Source organism: Stegodyphus dumicola, chromosome 4, assembly GCF_044657685.1.
Source record: "Stegodyphus dumicola isolate Sdum_Otavi_A_Nest chromosome 4, ASM4465768v1".
Taxonomy (NCBI): Eukaryota; Metazoa; Arthropoda; class Arachnida; order Araneae; family Eresidae; genus Stegodyphus; species Stegodyphus dumicola.
This window is the reverse complement of record NC_140771.1, coordinates 154,293,166-154,309,063: the sequence shown is the minus strand read 5'-3', so window position 1 is coordinate 154,309,063 and position 15,898 is coordinate 154,293,166. Positions and strand designations below refer to the sequence as shown.

The 15,898-nt window shown below is 31.3% G+C and overlaps 1 protein-coding gene across 2 annotated transcripts in view; it reads right to left on the bottom strand.

The window, feature by feature from the left end:
* Positions 1-963: 963 nt before the first annotated feature.
* The window catches only part of LOC118187625 (activating signal cointegrator 1 complex subunit 1), a 100,414-nt gene continuing 85,479 nt past the window's right edge, over positions 964-15,898 (bottom strand). For both annotated transcript variants that reach the window (XM_085815620.1, XM_085815621.1), the window contains exons 6-8: positions 9,912-10,031; positions 5,920-6,091; positions 964-1,649 (exon numbers count right to left, since the gene is read on the bottom strand). In XM_085815620.1, coding sequence (XP_085671746.1) covers positions 1,536-1,649; positions 5,920-6,091; positions 9,912-10,031 — 406 coding nt within the window. In that variant the 3' untranslated portion in view covers positions 964-1,535. The remainder of the gene's footprint in view (positions 1,650-5,919; positions 6,092-9,911; positions 10,032-15,898) is intronic.

The following is a 15,898-nucleotide window of genomic DNA, read 5'->3' as shown; positions in this document are numbered from 1 at the left end:
ACATTACCCAGCATATCTAAAGCCCATTACAAAAACCTGACATGCCAGCTGCAAGATTTGACCACGTACCTCTGGGCATTGTTGATCCATTACTTGCATCTGAAGGTTTTCGACATTTATTAAGTTGCGTCATAAGCTATAAAAAGCATTTTTTATACAAGACATCATAAATCTCTGGTTAAATTTCATGATTTGGAGTGCCACCAGTCGTAATAACAATCAAAACTGACAATTCTAGTCACATCTCGTTTGCTCATTAGCATCCTAATTAAGGCTACACTGAGTTCATGCTCCATCTCAGCATTTTTTTCAGACGGCCTCATGAAATGATTTAGGTGGATACTTTACCAAGTCATCAGATGCCATTACAACACTCACTGGAGGCTCGAGTCTCTGCCTAGTTCGATCTGGGTTCCTTCTCCAAAGAATATCTTCAGAGTGCATATGCCAAAATAATATATAGCATGAAACTTCCTTTTAAGTTTTTTCAATCAGCTCTTACTGATGAAGCATTGTCTTTTCTTCAAAATTTGTGGGATATGACGAAAACTGTCTCCAATAACATGCCACAGCATACTGACCAAGTGCATTTAAAACTAAACTATAAATGCAAGGTTAGTTGACATTCCAGATAAAGGATCACTCTATAGTTTAGAGATGAACCAGTTAATACGAGAATAATACTGAAAATCTGTATAGCAAATATTCGATAAACTGTTAAAACAGCATGATACATATTTTGCTTATTAATTCATGCAATAATTTAAAATGAATATATACATGGTAACCTAAAATTCATAAACACAAGTAGAAATGAAAATTACACAAAAAGGTATAATGGTGTGTAATTTATGTAAAAGTCCATCGCAAGGAAGGAGATTAAATTTTGTCAGAGGTAAACATTAGTTCAATGTTTCACTGACAGAGGCCAGTGCATCATATTAATGATACTGATTAGTCATATTAGTGTTAAAAATATTTATTTGACTTTAAATGTATAGAACAAGAAACAATTTAGATATCACAGAGATAATCTATCATTCTCAGATAATCTATCCAAAAAAAAAAAAAAAAAAAAAAAAAAAAAAAAAAAAAAAAAAGTTCAGTACTGTTTGTAATGTTTTTTGATGAGATTATTACTGTCAGTATAGTAGCAGCTTCTACAGATGAAAGTTAAAATTAAATATTTGCTTCTCCATAGAGGAAAGGCAGGGTTCACTTTCCAGATATATTTTTATGTAAATTGTTCCCTGCTGTATCCAATGATTGATTTTCCTATAATTTGAATTTTATACAGATTTTATGACCACTTTGTATATTATATCCAAGTATCACCTCCCCCCCACATAAATATCATCATCAATATATTTCAGTTTTTGTTATACTTCATTTCTTTTGTCATTTTGAGTATTTTTCTTAATATGATACATTTCACTCAATAAAGAATATTCTTTATATCTATTCAACGTTTTCTGATGCAGAGATGGTTTTCATGTTATCTTAATTTACTGTGTGAATAGCAGCTAGTATTTATATTAATTAAGTTTTATTAATGAGCTAGGACGATAATACTGTTCTCCACCAGTGTAGCGGATTGAGATGTGAATTTCATTCAATTCCATTTCTCCAAAATCAAAATCACCACATTTCTGGAAAAAGAGAAAGCATTAGTTATAACTGAACATACTGAGTGACATTTTAACAAAATCTTACACAAATAAAAAAAAAAAATGCAAGAAAAATTACAGGTGAATCCACTATTTTATATCAATGAGATATTTCTGTATATTTAAAAAACTCAAGAACACCCACAGTAATGAAAAACACTTGCATACAGTCAAACATTATTCTTTCATACATTAATTATGCTTGCTTAACTATCTGCATATTTATGGTACAAAATATTTCATGCTCTGATTTAAAAAATAGTGCTTGAATTTAAACTTCATCATGTTTCTCAGTGAGCTGCTAGAAATTTTGTCAATGAATACTATATTTTAAAAGAGGTTATTATGTTATAAAAAGACTGCAATTTTGCACCAAATACTAAATGCCAAACTATTCACAAACCAATTTTGACACCTCCTGCAACCACAAATTGGTATATTTTTGTCAGTGGGTAGTATGCAAAATAAGGGGGGGGCAATTCTGTATTTCATACATGGTCTGTTATCTCTTGTTCATGATAAATTGACAAAATTCAATAGCGTTTTTCATATTTCGAAAGCATGACTTAAAATATATACAGTCAAAAGTTTTTAATCCAGACTCGTCGGGTCTTCGGCGAATCCGGATTATCGATCATCAGTTTAAATCTGGTAAGATGGCATGCAGAAATAATAAAATTCAAAATATGAAACCATAATTTATGAAATAAAGAGCACTTATGATTTAAAGGGTATCAAAATTTACAAAAAATAAAGCTTTATATTTATTTGTTTACTTTATTGAACATTTCTTTCAATGCGCGCATGCGTAAAACATACATTACGCATAGTCGAAATTAGAAAATTGCAACCAGAAAACTATTTGATGTGTATTTGTGATATTTATAATGACGAGGAATTTGATTTAAATCATATCAAAGAGAGAGTACATTGAGATGAAATACTACATTTAGTAAGAAATTATAAGCCGAATGAAACAAAAACATCTGCCCTGAAGATAAGGATAGTGCTGACAGATCAACTTCCAGTTCATTGTGCGCCGCGTCGTTCCCACCCCCCCCTCCCGCAGAGCAGCATCAAATTGAGAAACATATTTCGGAATGATTAGAGAATCAAAGGATATGCCTTTATCCATTTTTTGCAGCAATTCCACTTATTGTTTGATGGACATCGAAACATGCTTTCGCTTTGTAGATACTTTGGCAGCTCCAGAATCGGAAATTCTTTTTGACATAATCGAAAGTTCAAGCTTACTTTTATAAAATTGCTCTAACAGTCTGCAAAAAATAATAAAGCCGGATCCAATTAGAAGATTAAGGAACAACGCAATCTGCAACATTAACTGAAATAGATAATTTTAGCTTAGCTTATACCGTCACTGTTATACATTAAACGTGCATGTGTAAACGTATTACGCGCATGCGTCGGCGCATTATGCGTTGACACATGCGCAGAAAGTTTGTAGCTTTGAGGTCCAGATTATAGATCATTCCGGATTAAAGACTTTTGACTGTATTAGAATTATACACAGCCCTGCTCTACCATTCATATTTTGACACAAAATTTGACTTTCTCTAAAACGATATGCTGATTTTTTTCCATACTTATTTTCGTATTTGATTCTACAACTCAAATTATTAATTTTACAAGAATTGAGAATACAATTTGGTGCATTTTTCACTTTGCACCAAAAATAATTCACTTGGAGAACTTCTCAGTATATGGTAACATGTTTCACTGTTCCATTCATTCTGCACAAGTGGGAAAAAAAAATTTCCTTCTTTCTTGCAAATATTTTTACTTTGTATTATATCTTTTAACCACAGATGTAATTTTTAGATTTTTTTCCTTTAATTCTCTTTCTTTTAATTTTAATTATTTGAATTGCATGTTTGAATTATATTTTTCAAATAATAATTTTTTTTTTTTTATAAAAATGTCTATTTATTCATTCAGACTGTGTACTTTAAGTATATTTATTGATATATATGTTTTGAAAAGTTGAATTTATTTATTTAAATTGCATTTTTACAAAAGAATTATTTGTTACCTAGTATACATGATGATGCTTTTGAAAACTGCATACATTAAAAGATAAAATATGGTAAAGCAATGTTGATATGTCTTTCAGTTGGCTGTTAGGAAAGGATATTTAAACAAGAAAGCTATATAATCAACATTTTAATTTAGGTGGAGATGCATATATTGTTTTACACAATTTATCATTATGCCTTTGCTTACACGATTTTATCATACAACCTCCAGTTTGTTAAAATGTTATTTGTATTTCAGAACAAGTTTTAAAATATTTCATTTTTTTAATCAAAAGCATTAAATAGTACATTATTAAAAAATGCAACAAATTCTTCATATCATTTAATCCTTATCAATTTTCTTGAGGCATTTTGCAGATATATCCATGATCATTTACAATTTTTTATTTACTATATACCATGAATACTTTTGAAAAATCTTGGTTTTTGTGGATTCTTAAGAGTAGAGGAATCACCTTCCTTTTCATTAATATTTGCCCAGAATTAACTAGCGATGAGATTTTGACCAAGATTTTAACATCTTTAGGCTAGGCAAAAGATGAAAGGAAAGACTGCTTTCACCAATATTGAAACCGTTTTTTGTTCATATCCAAATACATCTTCAGAAAATTTTTTAAATCTAAACAAATTTGGCTAAGACATCCTCAGATTCTCCATTTATAATATGCTAAAACAGTCTATGACATAATTTAAATTTACACGGACGTTCAGTGAAAAAATATTTACTCTTTGCAACTTTCTCAAGCTAATGTGGCTCCCTCTAGTATGCATCATGATAACTATTTATGCAATTTTCCTATTTTTGGTCACCACTTAGATATGGATAGGGGTGGTAGAAGTGGGCTATGTAGCTAAGGAAATATGTATTGTTAAGAAGGAAAATCTCTCCGCGATAGGAGTGGCTCTGTTCCAACGTAGACATTCACTTGTAATGTTATTTCTTGTGCCTTTTCTGTCTATCTAGATCCATTTGCTGGAATATTAGACACATTTCAATGAGAACTAACTTTAGCAAAATACGGTTTTAAATTCTAGATATTTCATCCTGGACATGCAACTTCTTTGAAGCAGATTTTCCATAAATAGTTATTCTTTCTTTGAATTTCCTTTTTCGAGAAATATTTGTTTTCAATGTTGCCACAAGAATATTCAGTTTTCATCACATTTCCATAAATTTTGTATTCCTGTCCAATTCTCTTAAAATTTAGTTATATCTTTCAGGAAGACTGCTATTCATTTTCTAGACATTTTTGCTGCAAATTAAGTTTAAAACAAAGCCCAATGGATAAAATATGTTAAAATGCATTTACTACATGATAGAGGTACAGTAAAGCACCTTCTGAACTTTTTTGATCAACAGATTCTAGCATTTATTCTGTCCCACCTAGTAACCCAATCTTAATGTCAGGCGCAAATAATTTAAATCATATAATTTTGAAAATTTTTTTAAATCAGTAACTGCTACATTAAAGAGCATATTTTTAAAATTATCCATAATGATATGAGGGAAATCTATTTATTTGAAATATTTCTTCGTAAGAGTGGAAATATAAAAATTCATATTTCATACGTTTTTACTAAATACGGCCAATATTACCACTCTTAAAGCTGTGTTTATTTTGTTAAATACTTAATTTGAAACTATGAGTTATAAAATAAGTATTTGGGCACATGATTTTGATTTTTATAGAACAATTGAGCAGTTTTTTTCATTTGAGCTGGTTCATTATCAATTGAGCTGGTTTTCTGAGGCAAGAGAATAAATTGATTTTATGATTTGGCTGTTACCACATGATAACAGCCAAATCATAAATAGTCTGCCATTAATTTACACAGAATTAAGTATACTTTTGAGCAGTAATGAATTGTAAAGATTGGTATTACTATTTCAGGCTACATTTAGTGGAAACACATATGTTTGACTATTTCTATGAAAGGAGAATTTTAGCAAATTTGCCCCATTCTATGCATAATCAGAAAAAACGTTATCTGGTTAAAAAAAAATATTAAAATTTAATTGAAAAAGCATACCCAAACAGAGTTTAAACAAATATATCCACTTGCAATGTAACAGATAATCCATAATAGACTCACTTAAGACATTCTCAGTATTATTAAAGAATATCTTATGATTAATAAGTAAGAATTGGTGATATAGAAAAATAATTTGAATTAAGCTTGGTGAGAGATTGGCTTACCTCTAAAATTGGACGAGCATCAAATGTGTGTCTGGACTGTCCAGTTTCATCATTTTTATTCCCAAACAGGCTATTCATTAATGTTACATGAAGTTTCACAGATTCATGCTGTTGTTTAGCAAATCCTTCAGCAACAAATTTTTCAGCTAATAAGTTTGCTATTAATTGCAAACTTCAAAATATAAAAATTAAAACATCAATTTGCCAGTAACACTGAAGTAGATAAAGAAATATAAATGCTCTAAAAATATTAAATTACAATTATTACAAAGAGTCCTCATTTGATAACTCTGAATTATAATAAAGCTATGCTATTAAAAATACTTGTATGGTCATTACTTCTGACAAATGAAGGAAAAGTTCGGCAATATAGCTTCCATAAAATATTCTCATTCTCACTGCAACAACTGTAAACCCAAACTTACAGAAGAATAGTAGAATAACAGTTCTATAAATCCGAAGAAGAATGGTAAGCAAATACAATTTTCTGAAGGAAAGAAAGACTATTTCTCTTTATATGTAACATCATTAAAATTAATACTGATGATTAGTAATGCAAATATTTCTATTAGTTATACTTTCATACTACTACTGGGTCTGGTATAAATTAACAAATTTTCATTTAGAAACTTAAATATCACATTATAAGTGACTGCCATTCATGTAAAAATCATATTCAATTATCCTCATTTCATGAAACAAATGCTTTATAAAAAATAAAAACTTTATTTCTAATTCCTTAAAGCACCAAAATAGTTCTTTGTCTTTGATGTTTCATATGTTTGGCTCTTTTACATTAATTAAAATCAAAACTATAAGCTACTATTAATTAAGAATGAAAGCTACAAAATTTCATGTAAGCATTCCATCTTCACCACAATCAGTTACCTTTCTAACTACATACAAGTTGCTGATCTTAAAGTATATTACTATGAGTTTAGAAGTAGAAAAATATAACATCCAGTGCCTCAGGTAGTTGGATATGCAGCAACTATATACAGTACGAAGTCTGAGATCCGGACTCATCGGGACTTTGGCGATTACGGATTTGGGATTTTTCTGGATATTAGATAAAAATCTAAAAGGATGGCATGTAGAAATTAAAAAAATTAAAAATATGAAATTGTGATTTATGAAATAATGAAGCATATATGATCTAAAGGGTATCAAAATTCACAAAAATGGCTTAATATTTATTTGTTTACTTCATTAAACATTTCTTTCAATGTAAGTTGTTTAAGTTGCTTCCATTTTTTGGCTAATACTTTCTCTTTAATTCTATAGACAGACATAATTTCTTGTTCAGTTACAAAGTTCCATTTTGTTTAGATCCTGTAATTGCTGTGAGAATTCCGGCTAACTTATCAAAAAAATTTTTTTTTGTTTTCAATAACCTCTCTTTTCTTCACTATCGCTAGCAGTATTTTCTGGATTTACCACATTACAAATTTCGCCATCCGTTAATTGATTCATGATTGGGACATTGGAATTGCAATGAAAAACTTCTGTTATATAATTTTCATTTATTACCGCTTCTCCCATTTCTTTACAAAATCCATTAATTAGAAAATTTCACCTTTGGTTTGTGATATCCAAAAACCTTAAAATTTGCGGCTATCAGCGTTATCGTCACCATGAAGTACGGTTAGCTGGCCATAAATTATGCCAAGTACTTTTTAAAACAGCTGGACACGCACATCCTCCCACGATCTTGAAATGCTCCACACAGCAGATTGTTATGCTAAAATATTTAAAAAATTCTTGAACAGCCTTGCCATTATTAAAGAAATTTAACATGGATTTTAAAAAATGCTAGTGTCTGGAGATCCTAAATTCTGCTACACAGTTCTGCTACCCCTAAGTTCTAAATTTTGGGTCTCACTGCTTTCCCTAAATTCTAAAACTTTGTCATCCCTTAATTTTGCTGCATCGTGCTTCTCTAAAATTAAAATTTTTGTCTTTCTGCTACCCGGTGTGGCCATACAAGCTCTGGCACCGGTTCTGGGTTTATGTAAATAACAAATCAGTTATTCTTAATTCAAATAATTCTAAATGTAATCGTTTGGTGAATGAGTATCATTAAAAAAATCTGTTTTTAGCTTATGAAATTTCTGTTAAATTTTTCCTCATCAACATTTTTTAGTGCGTTTAACTTGAATCTGCAATCATCGCCAAGCGTCATGTCAGCGTAAAAGGTTACCATACTTTTTGTTACTCAATTACAAATATAAAAAAATTATTTAGACATGAGTCATTACTCAAGTTATCATGTGTTGATAAACACGCAGTGATAAAAGCAAAATATAATAATGATTTGCCAGGTTGGTGTCAGGGATGTAAAATATTAGTAGTGTAAAATCTACAATGCTATGCTTTGGTTTGAGATGCATGCCAAGCAGATACGTAACTACGGAGCCAAATTATTGATCACACAAATTTATGTTAAAATGAATGTTTCTTGAATAACAAGGTCTATTATTTAGTGCCGAAGTGATGAAGAACTGGAACTGGAATTCTCCACATGCTTTATTATGGGGGGGATTCAAATATTCATAAAGCTTTAAAAAATATATATTTAAAAAAATCTGAAGGGCTTCAGATTTTAAATTACGTCCAAAGGGTTTTTTTTTTTTTTTTTTTTTACATTTTGTCTTTTACCTTTATTTATTAAATATCATGTTATATATGTACTCAAACCATAAAATTCAGTTCAGTAATATCACAAAATAATTTAAAAAATATCTTTAGAATTTCCAACACAGAGTCTCGTGTACTGGAGATAAAAATGCTTTTTTTTTTAGCATAGAAAGCATAGAACACCATGTGCGTAACATTCTCCACTTCCTACTGCTTTCAATAATCAAACATATGATTTTATGCTTCCAGATGGTAGCAGACAATGGTAGACATCATATCAAGCATGTTTTGTAAACTTTTGTAAATTATTTATAGGTAAAGCTATGATACACCACACCAAAGGGTGGTTTTTGAAAATCATTATCCCCACCCCCTTGATAAAATTCCCATCATTTCATTCTGCCATTACCCAGTTTTCATGCAATTCTACTGTATAGTTTTTGCTATAGACTGCTCGCAAATATCAAGTTTAATTATGAACACCCTTCTTCATTATTTAATTTCTTTAAATATAATACAGGGCTCTAATATTTGGTGGCAACTATTTGAAAAGTGAATCGGACATTTATAGTGAACCAACGTAAAATGCCAAAATGAAATTAATAGTCCTTCAGAGCAAATTGCCCCTTTAGACTATAAAAAAGTTCTTGGTGGCTTTGAGGTCCTGATTTTAGATCATTCCGGATATTGATCGTCCAGATCTCTGACTTTGTACTGTATAAGATTGTGCAAAAGTATAGATAATTAAATTAAACGTAAGTTATAGCATATGTTTGGTTAGGTAAAGTGAACTAACTACAACTAATACATTGTTTTATATAAATATTGCACAGCTTATTAGAAGATTATTTCTCTGCAATTAGAAAAAATGTCAAAAAGAGCATATCTACACAATTTATATCTAATATAAGAATTAATAAATATTAAAATGTCTTGCTTAAGTTAGCAAAATATGAATTCAATTTAATGAATAATATTTACAGAAGAATGGAGGCAAATACTGCATGGTAAGTTCATATATAATGCACAGAAAGGAAGTTATAAGTTTCAGTTCTAAAGTAAAGGTAAAAGACGTCATGGTCGGTATGGTATTTGTATATGAAAATCACATTTTAATGCTACCAGCTGATTTGAAAGATACAAGGACCTCAGTGATTAAAAAAAATCATAAATTCCATGCATTAAAATTGTTTAATCCCATGTATTTTTTGTGTCAATTCATTAAGGGTAAAGAAATTTATACTTAAAAACATATGTAGAATTATATATTTTTCTTATTTCTTCTTCTTATTATTATTAAAGTTTGTATAGCCCCCTAAAAAAAGTGCCTATTTTGAAAATGTGAAACATCTTACCAGTTATCACCATCAGTTTCTTGTACTTTAGCATAAAGTACATCGACTTCTGCAGGATCATCATTCATATATTCAACACCTTTCACCTTAATAACTAATTTTTTACCACCAAGAATATTTCTGAAAAATAAAAATATTTTACATACTGGTAGACAGATATTATTTAATAAAATAGCTACATTACTTTTGAAAAGGATGAATTAAATTTGAAATAACAATGGTTTTAAAAAATTAACGAAAAATGCAAAAATAGCAATAACTCGTTCAAAAATACATCAATCCATACAAAACTTGAATATGTTCTCAAATTAGAATTGCTGATGAAAACTGCAAAATGCAGATTATTGGCGCTGCAACTGAAATATGTCATAAGCGAGGAGCACAAAATTGCTTGTTTGAGAGCATGCCTGAAAATTCCGTTGTGATACTGAGATAAGAAATCTGGGATAGTTAATTCGTAAGAGTCACATCCAGGCATCATTTGCCTGAAGAACTCCAATGGAGAGCTATTGGGAGACTAGAGGAAAGACAAAGTCAGACAAAAGTCGCCAAATGGTTAAATGCGAGTCCATCTGTGGTTCATAAACCTCCAAGAGGTTCAGTCAAGGACAGCCAACCACTACTACGAGCGTCGATGACCAATATTTGTTGTTATGCACACAAAAGAATAGAATTGAACCTCTGACACAACTCAAATTTTTCCTTGGTGCAGCCAGTTGAAGGTTGGTGTCAACATCACTCATGCATAGAAGACTTCACAAAGTAGGTCTGTAAACGAGGCAACCAGCTATTTGCACGATGCTCATTACAAGTGGGCACGTTAATATACCCATTGGACGGCTAATCAATGGAGAGTTGTTCTCTTTACAAATGAGTCCAGTTTTAGACTCCAAAGTGATAGTAGGCATTATTTGATTTGGAGGGAATCTGGAACCTGTTATTATCCATCAAACTTCTGGGAAATAGGTGCATATGGAAGATGCAGTGTCGTTGTTTGGGGTGGTATCTCTTTAGGTGGACACACAGACCTCCATGTCTTTCCACGTGGAACTGTGAATGTTTAAGCCTATACAGCTAACGTCCTTGATGCTTATGTGGCCCTTATGTCAGGTGATGAAAAGGTTAATAAAATTTATTCTTATCACAAGAAATAAAACTAAATCCTGGAATTCTCCTCAGAGAAATTTGTGCAAGTATTTACAATATCAGGTAGTAATAATCAGTAGAATGCAAATACGTTAAATAGAACTCAATTCACCGCACATTTTAAAGAGAAAGCTAATCTAATCTCACCATGAATTCACAATAATAACAACAGCAGCTAACTAAACAACTGAGCTGATGTGTTTCTCTCTGGCTTTTAGTTATTAATCGGCCGTATGAGATAGTTCTAGCATTTTCTGCTTCTTGAGATTTCTGAAAAGCAGTGAGAGGATGTAATTACAGTTACAGCTAACACAGTAGTCAATTACATTTATTCAATTTCAATACAAATAAAAGAGATATCCATTTACTCAATGTTAAATGCATGTGCTCCCGTATTTTTACTTTTCCGCCATAGTTTTCTCTTAATATTTGTCTCGTGCTGCATTTCACAGGGAAATACAACAGTTTTAATTACAATTCTACAAAAAATATCTAACTAAATACAAAATTCATAACAATATAACAACAAAGGAAGAAAGTATGCCATAAATGCAACTTTTCTCCCAATTAACTGAGATTTCTGCATGTCAATTTCAAACATGTGCTGTCCAGGAAGTCGCCATTGTGACCGATTGATGATGGCCAGGATCAAACTTTTGGCCCTTCAGTATTTATGGGGGGGGGATCAGAGCCAGTGCTGTGCATTTGACACCTGATGAGTGATCTTGGTGAGTGCTTATTCCTGCTGCCTGGTACCTCTCTAAATTCTAAAAGTTTTCCCACCCCTAAATCCTACTGCCCTGTGTCTCTCTTAAATCCTAAAAATTCTGATATCCCTAATTTTTGCTGCTTAGTGCTCTTCTAAATTCTAAAATTTTTGCCGCATCTAAATTCTGATGCTAGAGGCAGCCACATCAGTTATGCAGCTGCTATGGTGCCATCCATTTGGGAGTTAGCATTTTAATATCTCACCTAAACAATAAGTGCAGCCCCCAATGCTCGCATGTCATATTACTAGTTTTAAATTGATGATCTAAAAGCCGGAAATTTTACAATATCCAGGAAGTCCCAATGATTTCGAATCTCAGACTTTGTACTTTATATATGAAATATGGGTCAATAGCTCTAAATATGAATATATAAAATGAGAAGATCAAAATGAAAAACATAGTTTCTGGCTTTGCTATAAGAAATATGACAAGGTATGTAGAGTTAAACCTCGGTTCACAAATATTATTTGTTCCTAAAGATTATTTAGCAATCCAAATTACCTTCACCATAAGAAGGATTCAATCATACCCTGGATACATTCATTCATTCATACTCATTAATTCATATATACATATAATTATTTATTTAAACTTCACAACAGTGAAATATTTGAGTTCATAACACAAAACCAATAGAAATCATTAAATCCAAAACAAAAATATTAGCAACAGATAAAAGATATTAAAATTTATCTTACCTATATGAAAGAGTGTGGACAGCATAAGTGGAAAGTTATGAGGAAGAGACAGGGAATAGATATTATTGCTTTTCCATAAAATCATCAGGTAACTGTCTTTTAGGGGTCCACCTTTTATTGTCACTTAGCACCAGTTGACTCTGTTTGAGATTCATTGGGTTTTCATTTTATTCAGAATTTGTCCAATTTTACTATTGTTTATGCTTTAAAATGTTTCTTAAATAAGACCATGGTTACTAAAAATATTTATATTGCGGCTTGCAACAGCTTTATTAGGCTATCCTATCTTTACACGAAAACTTAACACTTACTCCATTTTGCAGATAAAAGAGCTAGGGTCATCTTCCTTTCTTTTCTCTTCCTCTAAAGACATTTCATGCACAATCACTTTTTGAAGTTGATCACACTTCTGAAGTTGATCTTATTCTTTCTAATTGAGCTCATTTTTACGCTGCTCTAGTAACTCCTTAACATTGGCTTCTAAGCCTGTGGTTTTGATTAGGGACACAGTATCACATATAAGGAAATCTGGTATGTTCAGCACATGACTTTCTACCAACTCCATGTTAAGACATGGAATTAGTGGAGTAGCAATGAGCTTTAAGTGAACTATTAACTTCTTGTTGATCATTTATAAATAAAATCTTATTTGTTTATAAAATTTATGGTTCAGTGTTAAATTATAAATACTAATTCTTCATTATTCTCCCATAGAATGGATAATGCAAACTACACATGTTAATGTTGCAATTTGAAATATCACATCCATCATATTATCATCTGGTCATGCAGTGTTTCACAAATCAATGACTTGACAATCACAAAATTATTAAAAGCAGCAAGCGTATCTTTAGAATTCCTGACACATGCCAGAAATTAATTTTTATATTTGCTGTATTATTTAAAAAAATTATGCATATTAATAACATATGGTGGTAGAATCCATTTATTTGCAAAGTGATTCAATATAAAAGTGAAATGAATATAAAATTGGGGAACTGAGGCTAATACATTTAATTGTTTCATAATGAGAGCTTATCTTCATAATGAGTTTATTCTCGTAGCATTTAACATTATTCCAAGAATACATTTAATGCTTATAAATGCAATATATTGGTCTCATTGTATACCTATTTTAAATATCAAATCTGAGAAGTTTTGGATTATTAGTCCATTATTTATTTGGCCTCTGTACTAAAATAGTTGAACCATCAAGAAAGAGTATGAGATCAGGATCGAGCGAGGGAGAAGGTAGAAATCATGAAAGGAGGATAGGATTACTTGCAGCAAAAGTGCATGCTAAGTCTTTTGATTTGAGAACTTAAATCCATTTACTCTGACAATTTAGCAATCCTGTTAAGGGAAATTTGCAGTTGTCTCTCAATAAAATGCATGTCTGAACCTTGGCAACTTACTTGAATATTATCAGCATATAAAGTTCTGAAACAGCTAGAGGAAGCTTTTTAAACTAGTATTTATTTTAAGATTAAAATGGGTTTCATTCAATACACAGCCCTGTGGATCACCCTCTTCTTGACAGAAAGACTTTGATTTTATTTACATTAATTTTGTTTGGAAATATCTATCTTTCAAGAAATTTTATGGATAAAGATCAGTAAATTTCCATGAAAATCACTATCACAATCATAACAAAGAATTCCATGCCTCTAGGTTTGGTTTTTTCCACATAAAAAGGACAGATACTAAGTGGTCACTCTTACAAAAGACATCATGTACTACAGTCTTAAAAAGAAGCATGTTACCAGAATTGATCTGCCTTTCCAGAAACCAGTTTGGTAAGGTGAAATATGTCTATTTTTCTCCAAACAAAAAACGAGACAGTAATATACCATTTTGTTCCCAAAATTCTACACAAGCAACTCATAAGAGCAATTTGGCAGCAGCTTAAAGAATTATTCTGGTCCTTTCCAGTTTCACTATTGGGATCACCACAGCGTTTTGCCAGGCACCAGGAAAAGCATGCTTCTTTCACATTCTATTAACCTTTAAAAGACAGGTGGCCTAAATATCAGCCAGAGCTGCAGTGTCTCAAAAAGACGACTGTGGCAACGGAATTTGTTTGATATATAAATATAAGCTGTTACACTATGCTTGGAAACAAATAAAAGCGAACTGCAGATTTATACGAGAAACAAATACTTAAACATCTTTTTTGAGTATAAATTAAAAATGTTAATTAGTACATGTAATTCTAAACTAAATTCAGTTTGGAAACAAATAAAAATGGAATAAACTATGAACTAATTATAGGCGTGCATTTTCATAATGACGCAATGTCAAAAGTTAATATTTCAACATACGACAATTATTTAGCTACAAAATCTCATTACAATATGTTTTCCTAGTTTAGGGAAAAGAAACAGCAGAAAAGAGAACAAATTCAACAAATTCTTCTATAGTATTCCCTAGTCACTTATCTGAAAATTAACAAAGGCGACCTACAGGAAAAGTTGCAAAAGAGTAGTAGTTTCCCTCTACAATGGCAGCTAATAGGGGGTGGAAATGCATTTGGATTTCCCATCTTTTTAACTGAAACCTTTGCAAACTCCCCGTCTCTTAAAGGTTAAAGAGAGTGAAAAGGGATACCAGTGATTTATTGGAAAGATGGAGCATGATGTAACTGATGCCATCAATACCAAGTCCAGTTTTAATAGACTGAGCCAGAAATTTCTCAAGCACTGTGAAGTTTTCACTGTGTACTTCCTGACTAGGAGTGTTAAAAGTAATATGGGTCTTTTCTAATTGTTGCACAGCAGAAAGAAATGAAGGGTGTTAATTGCTGCTACACGATATGTCAGCAAATGCTTCTTCAATGACATTAGCAATATCTTTTCTGCTGTAGATTATCCAATTGCTTTTTTCTAAGATGGAAAGAAACTAACTGCAAATACCCAAAGCTTTAAGTATATGTTTCCAGACCTGTTTGCTCAGAGTTGTTGATCTGAAAGGTGACAAAAAGGAGATTTATGAATCTCTCAGGCTTTGTTGATGCACTCTTGGAGCCTTTGATCTTGCTTACAGTGCAATGATGTTGGTCAGAATGAGGAAACATCAAAATATATCCCAAGCCTTTTCTCTAGTTTCTTGACATATGCGATTATACTACTACTTCAGGAATTGGGGAAACCTTACTGATAAATATGGGAATAGAGATTTCCACTGCATGAGATTTATTATTTATTTATTATTATTCCACCTGCTTCACCTATCAATAGGCACTACAGATCACTCATGTTGTTCTGATCATTGCACCAGCAACCTTTTTTTCATTGTTTAGCTTTTCAACTTTATTATTAATAAACAGATTTAACATAAGTACATTTTTTGTTGAGTGCTCCAACGTACAATGTTT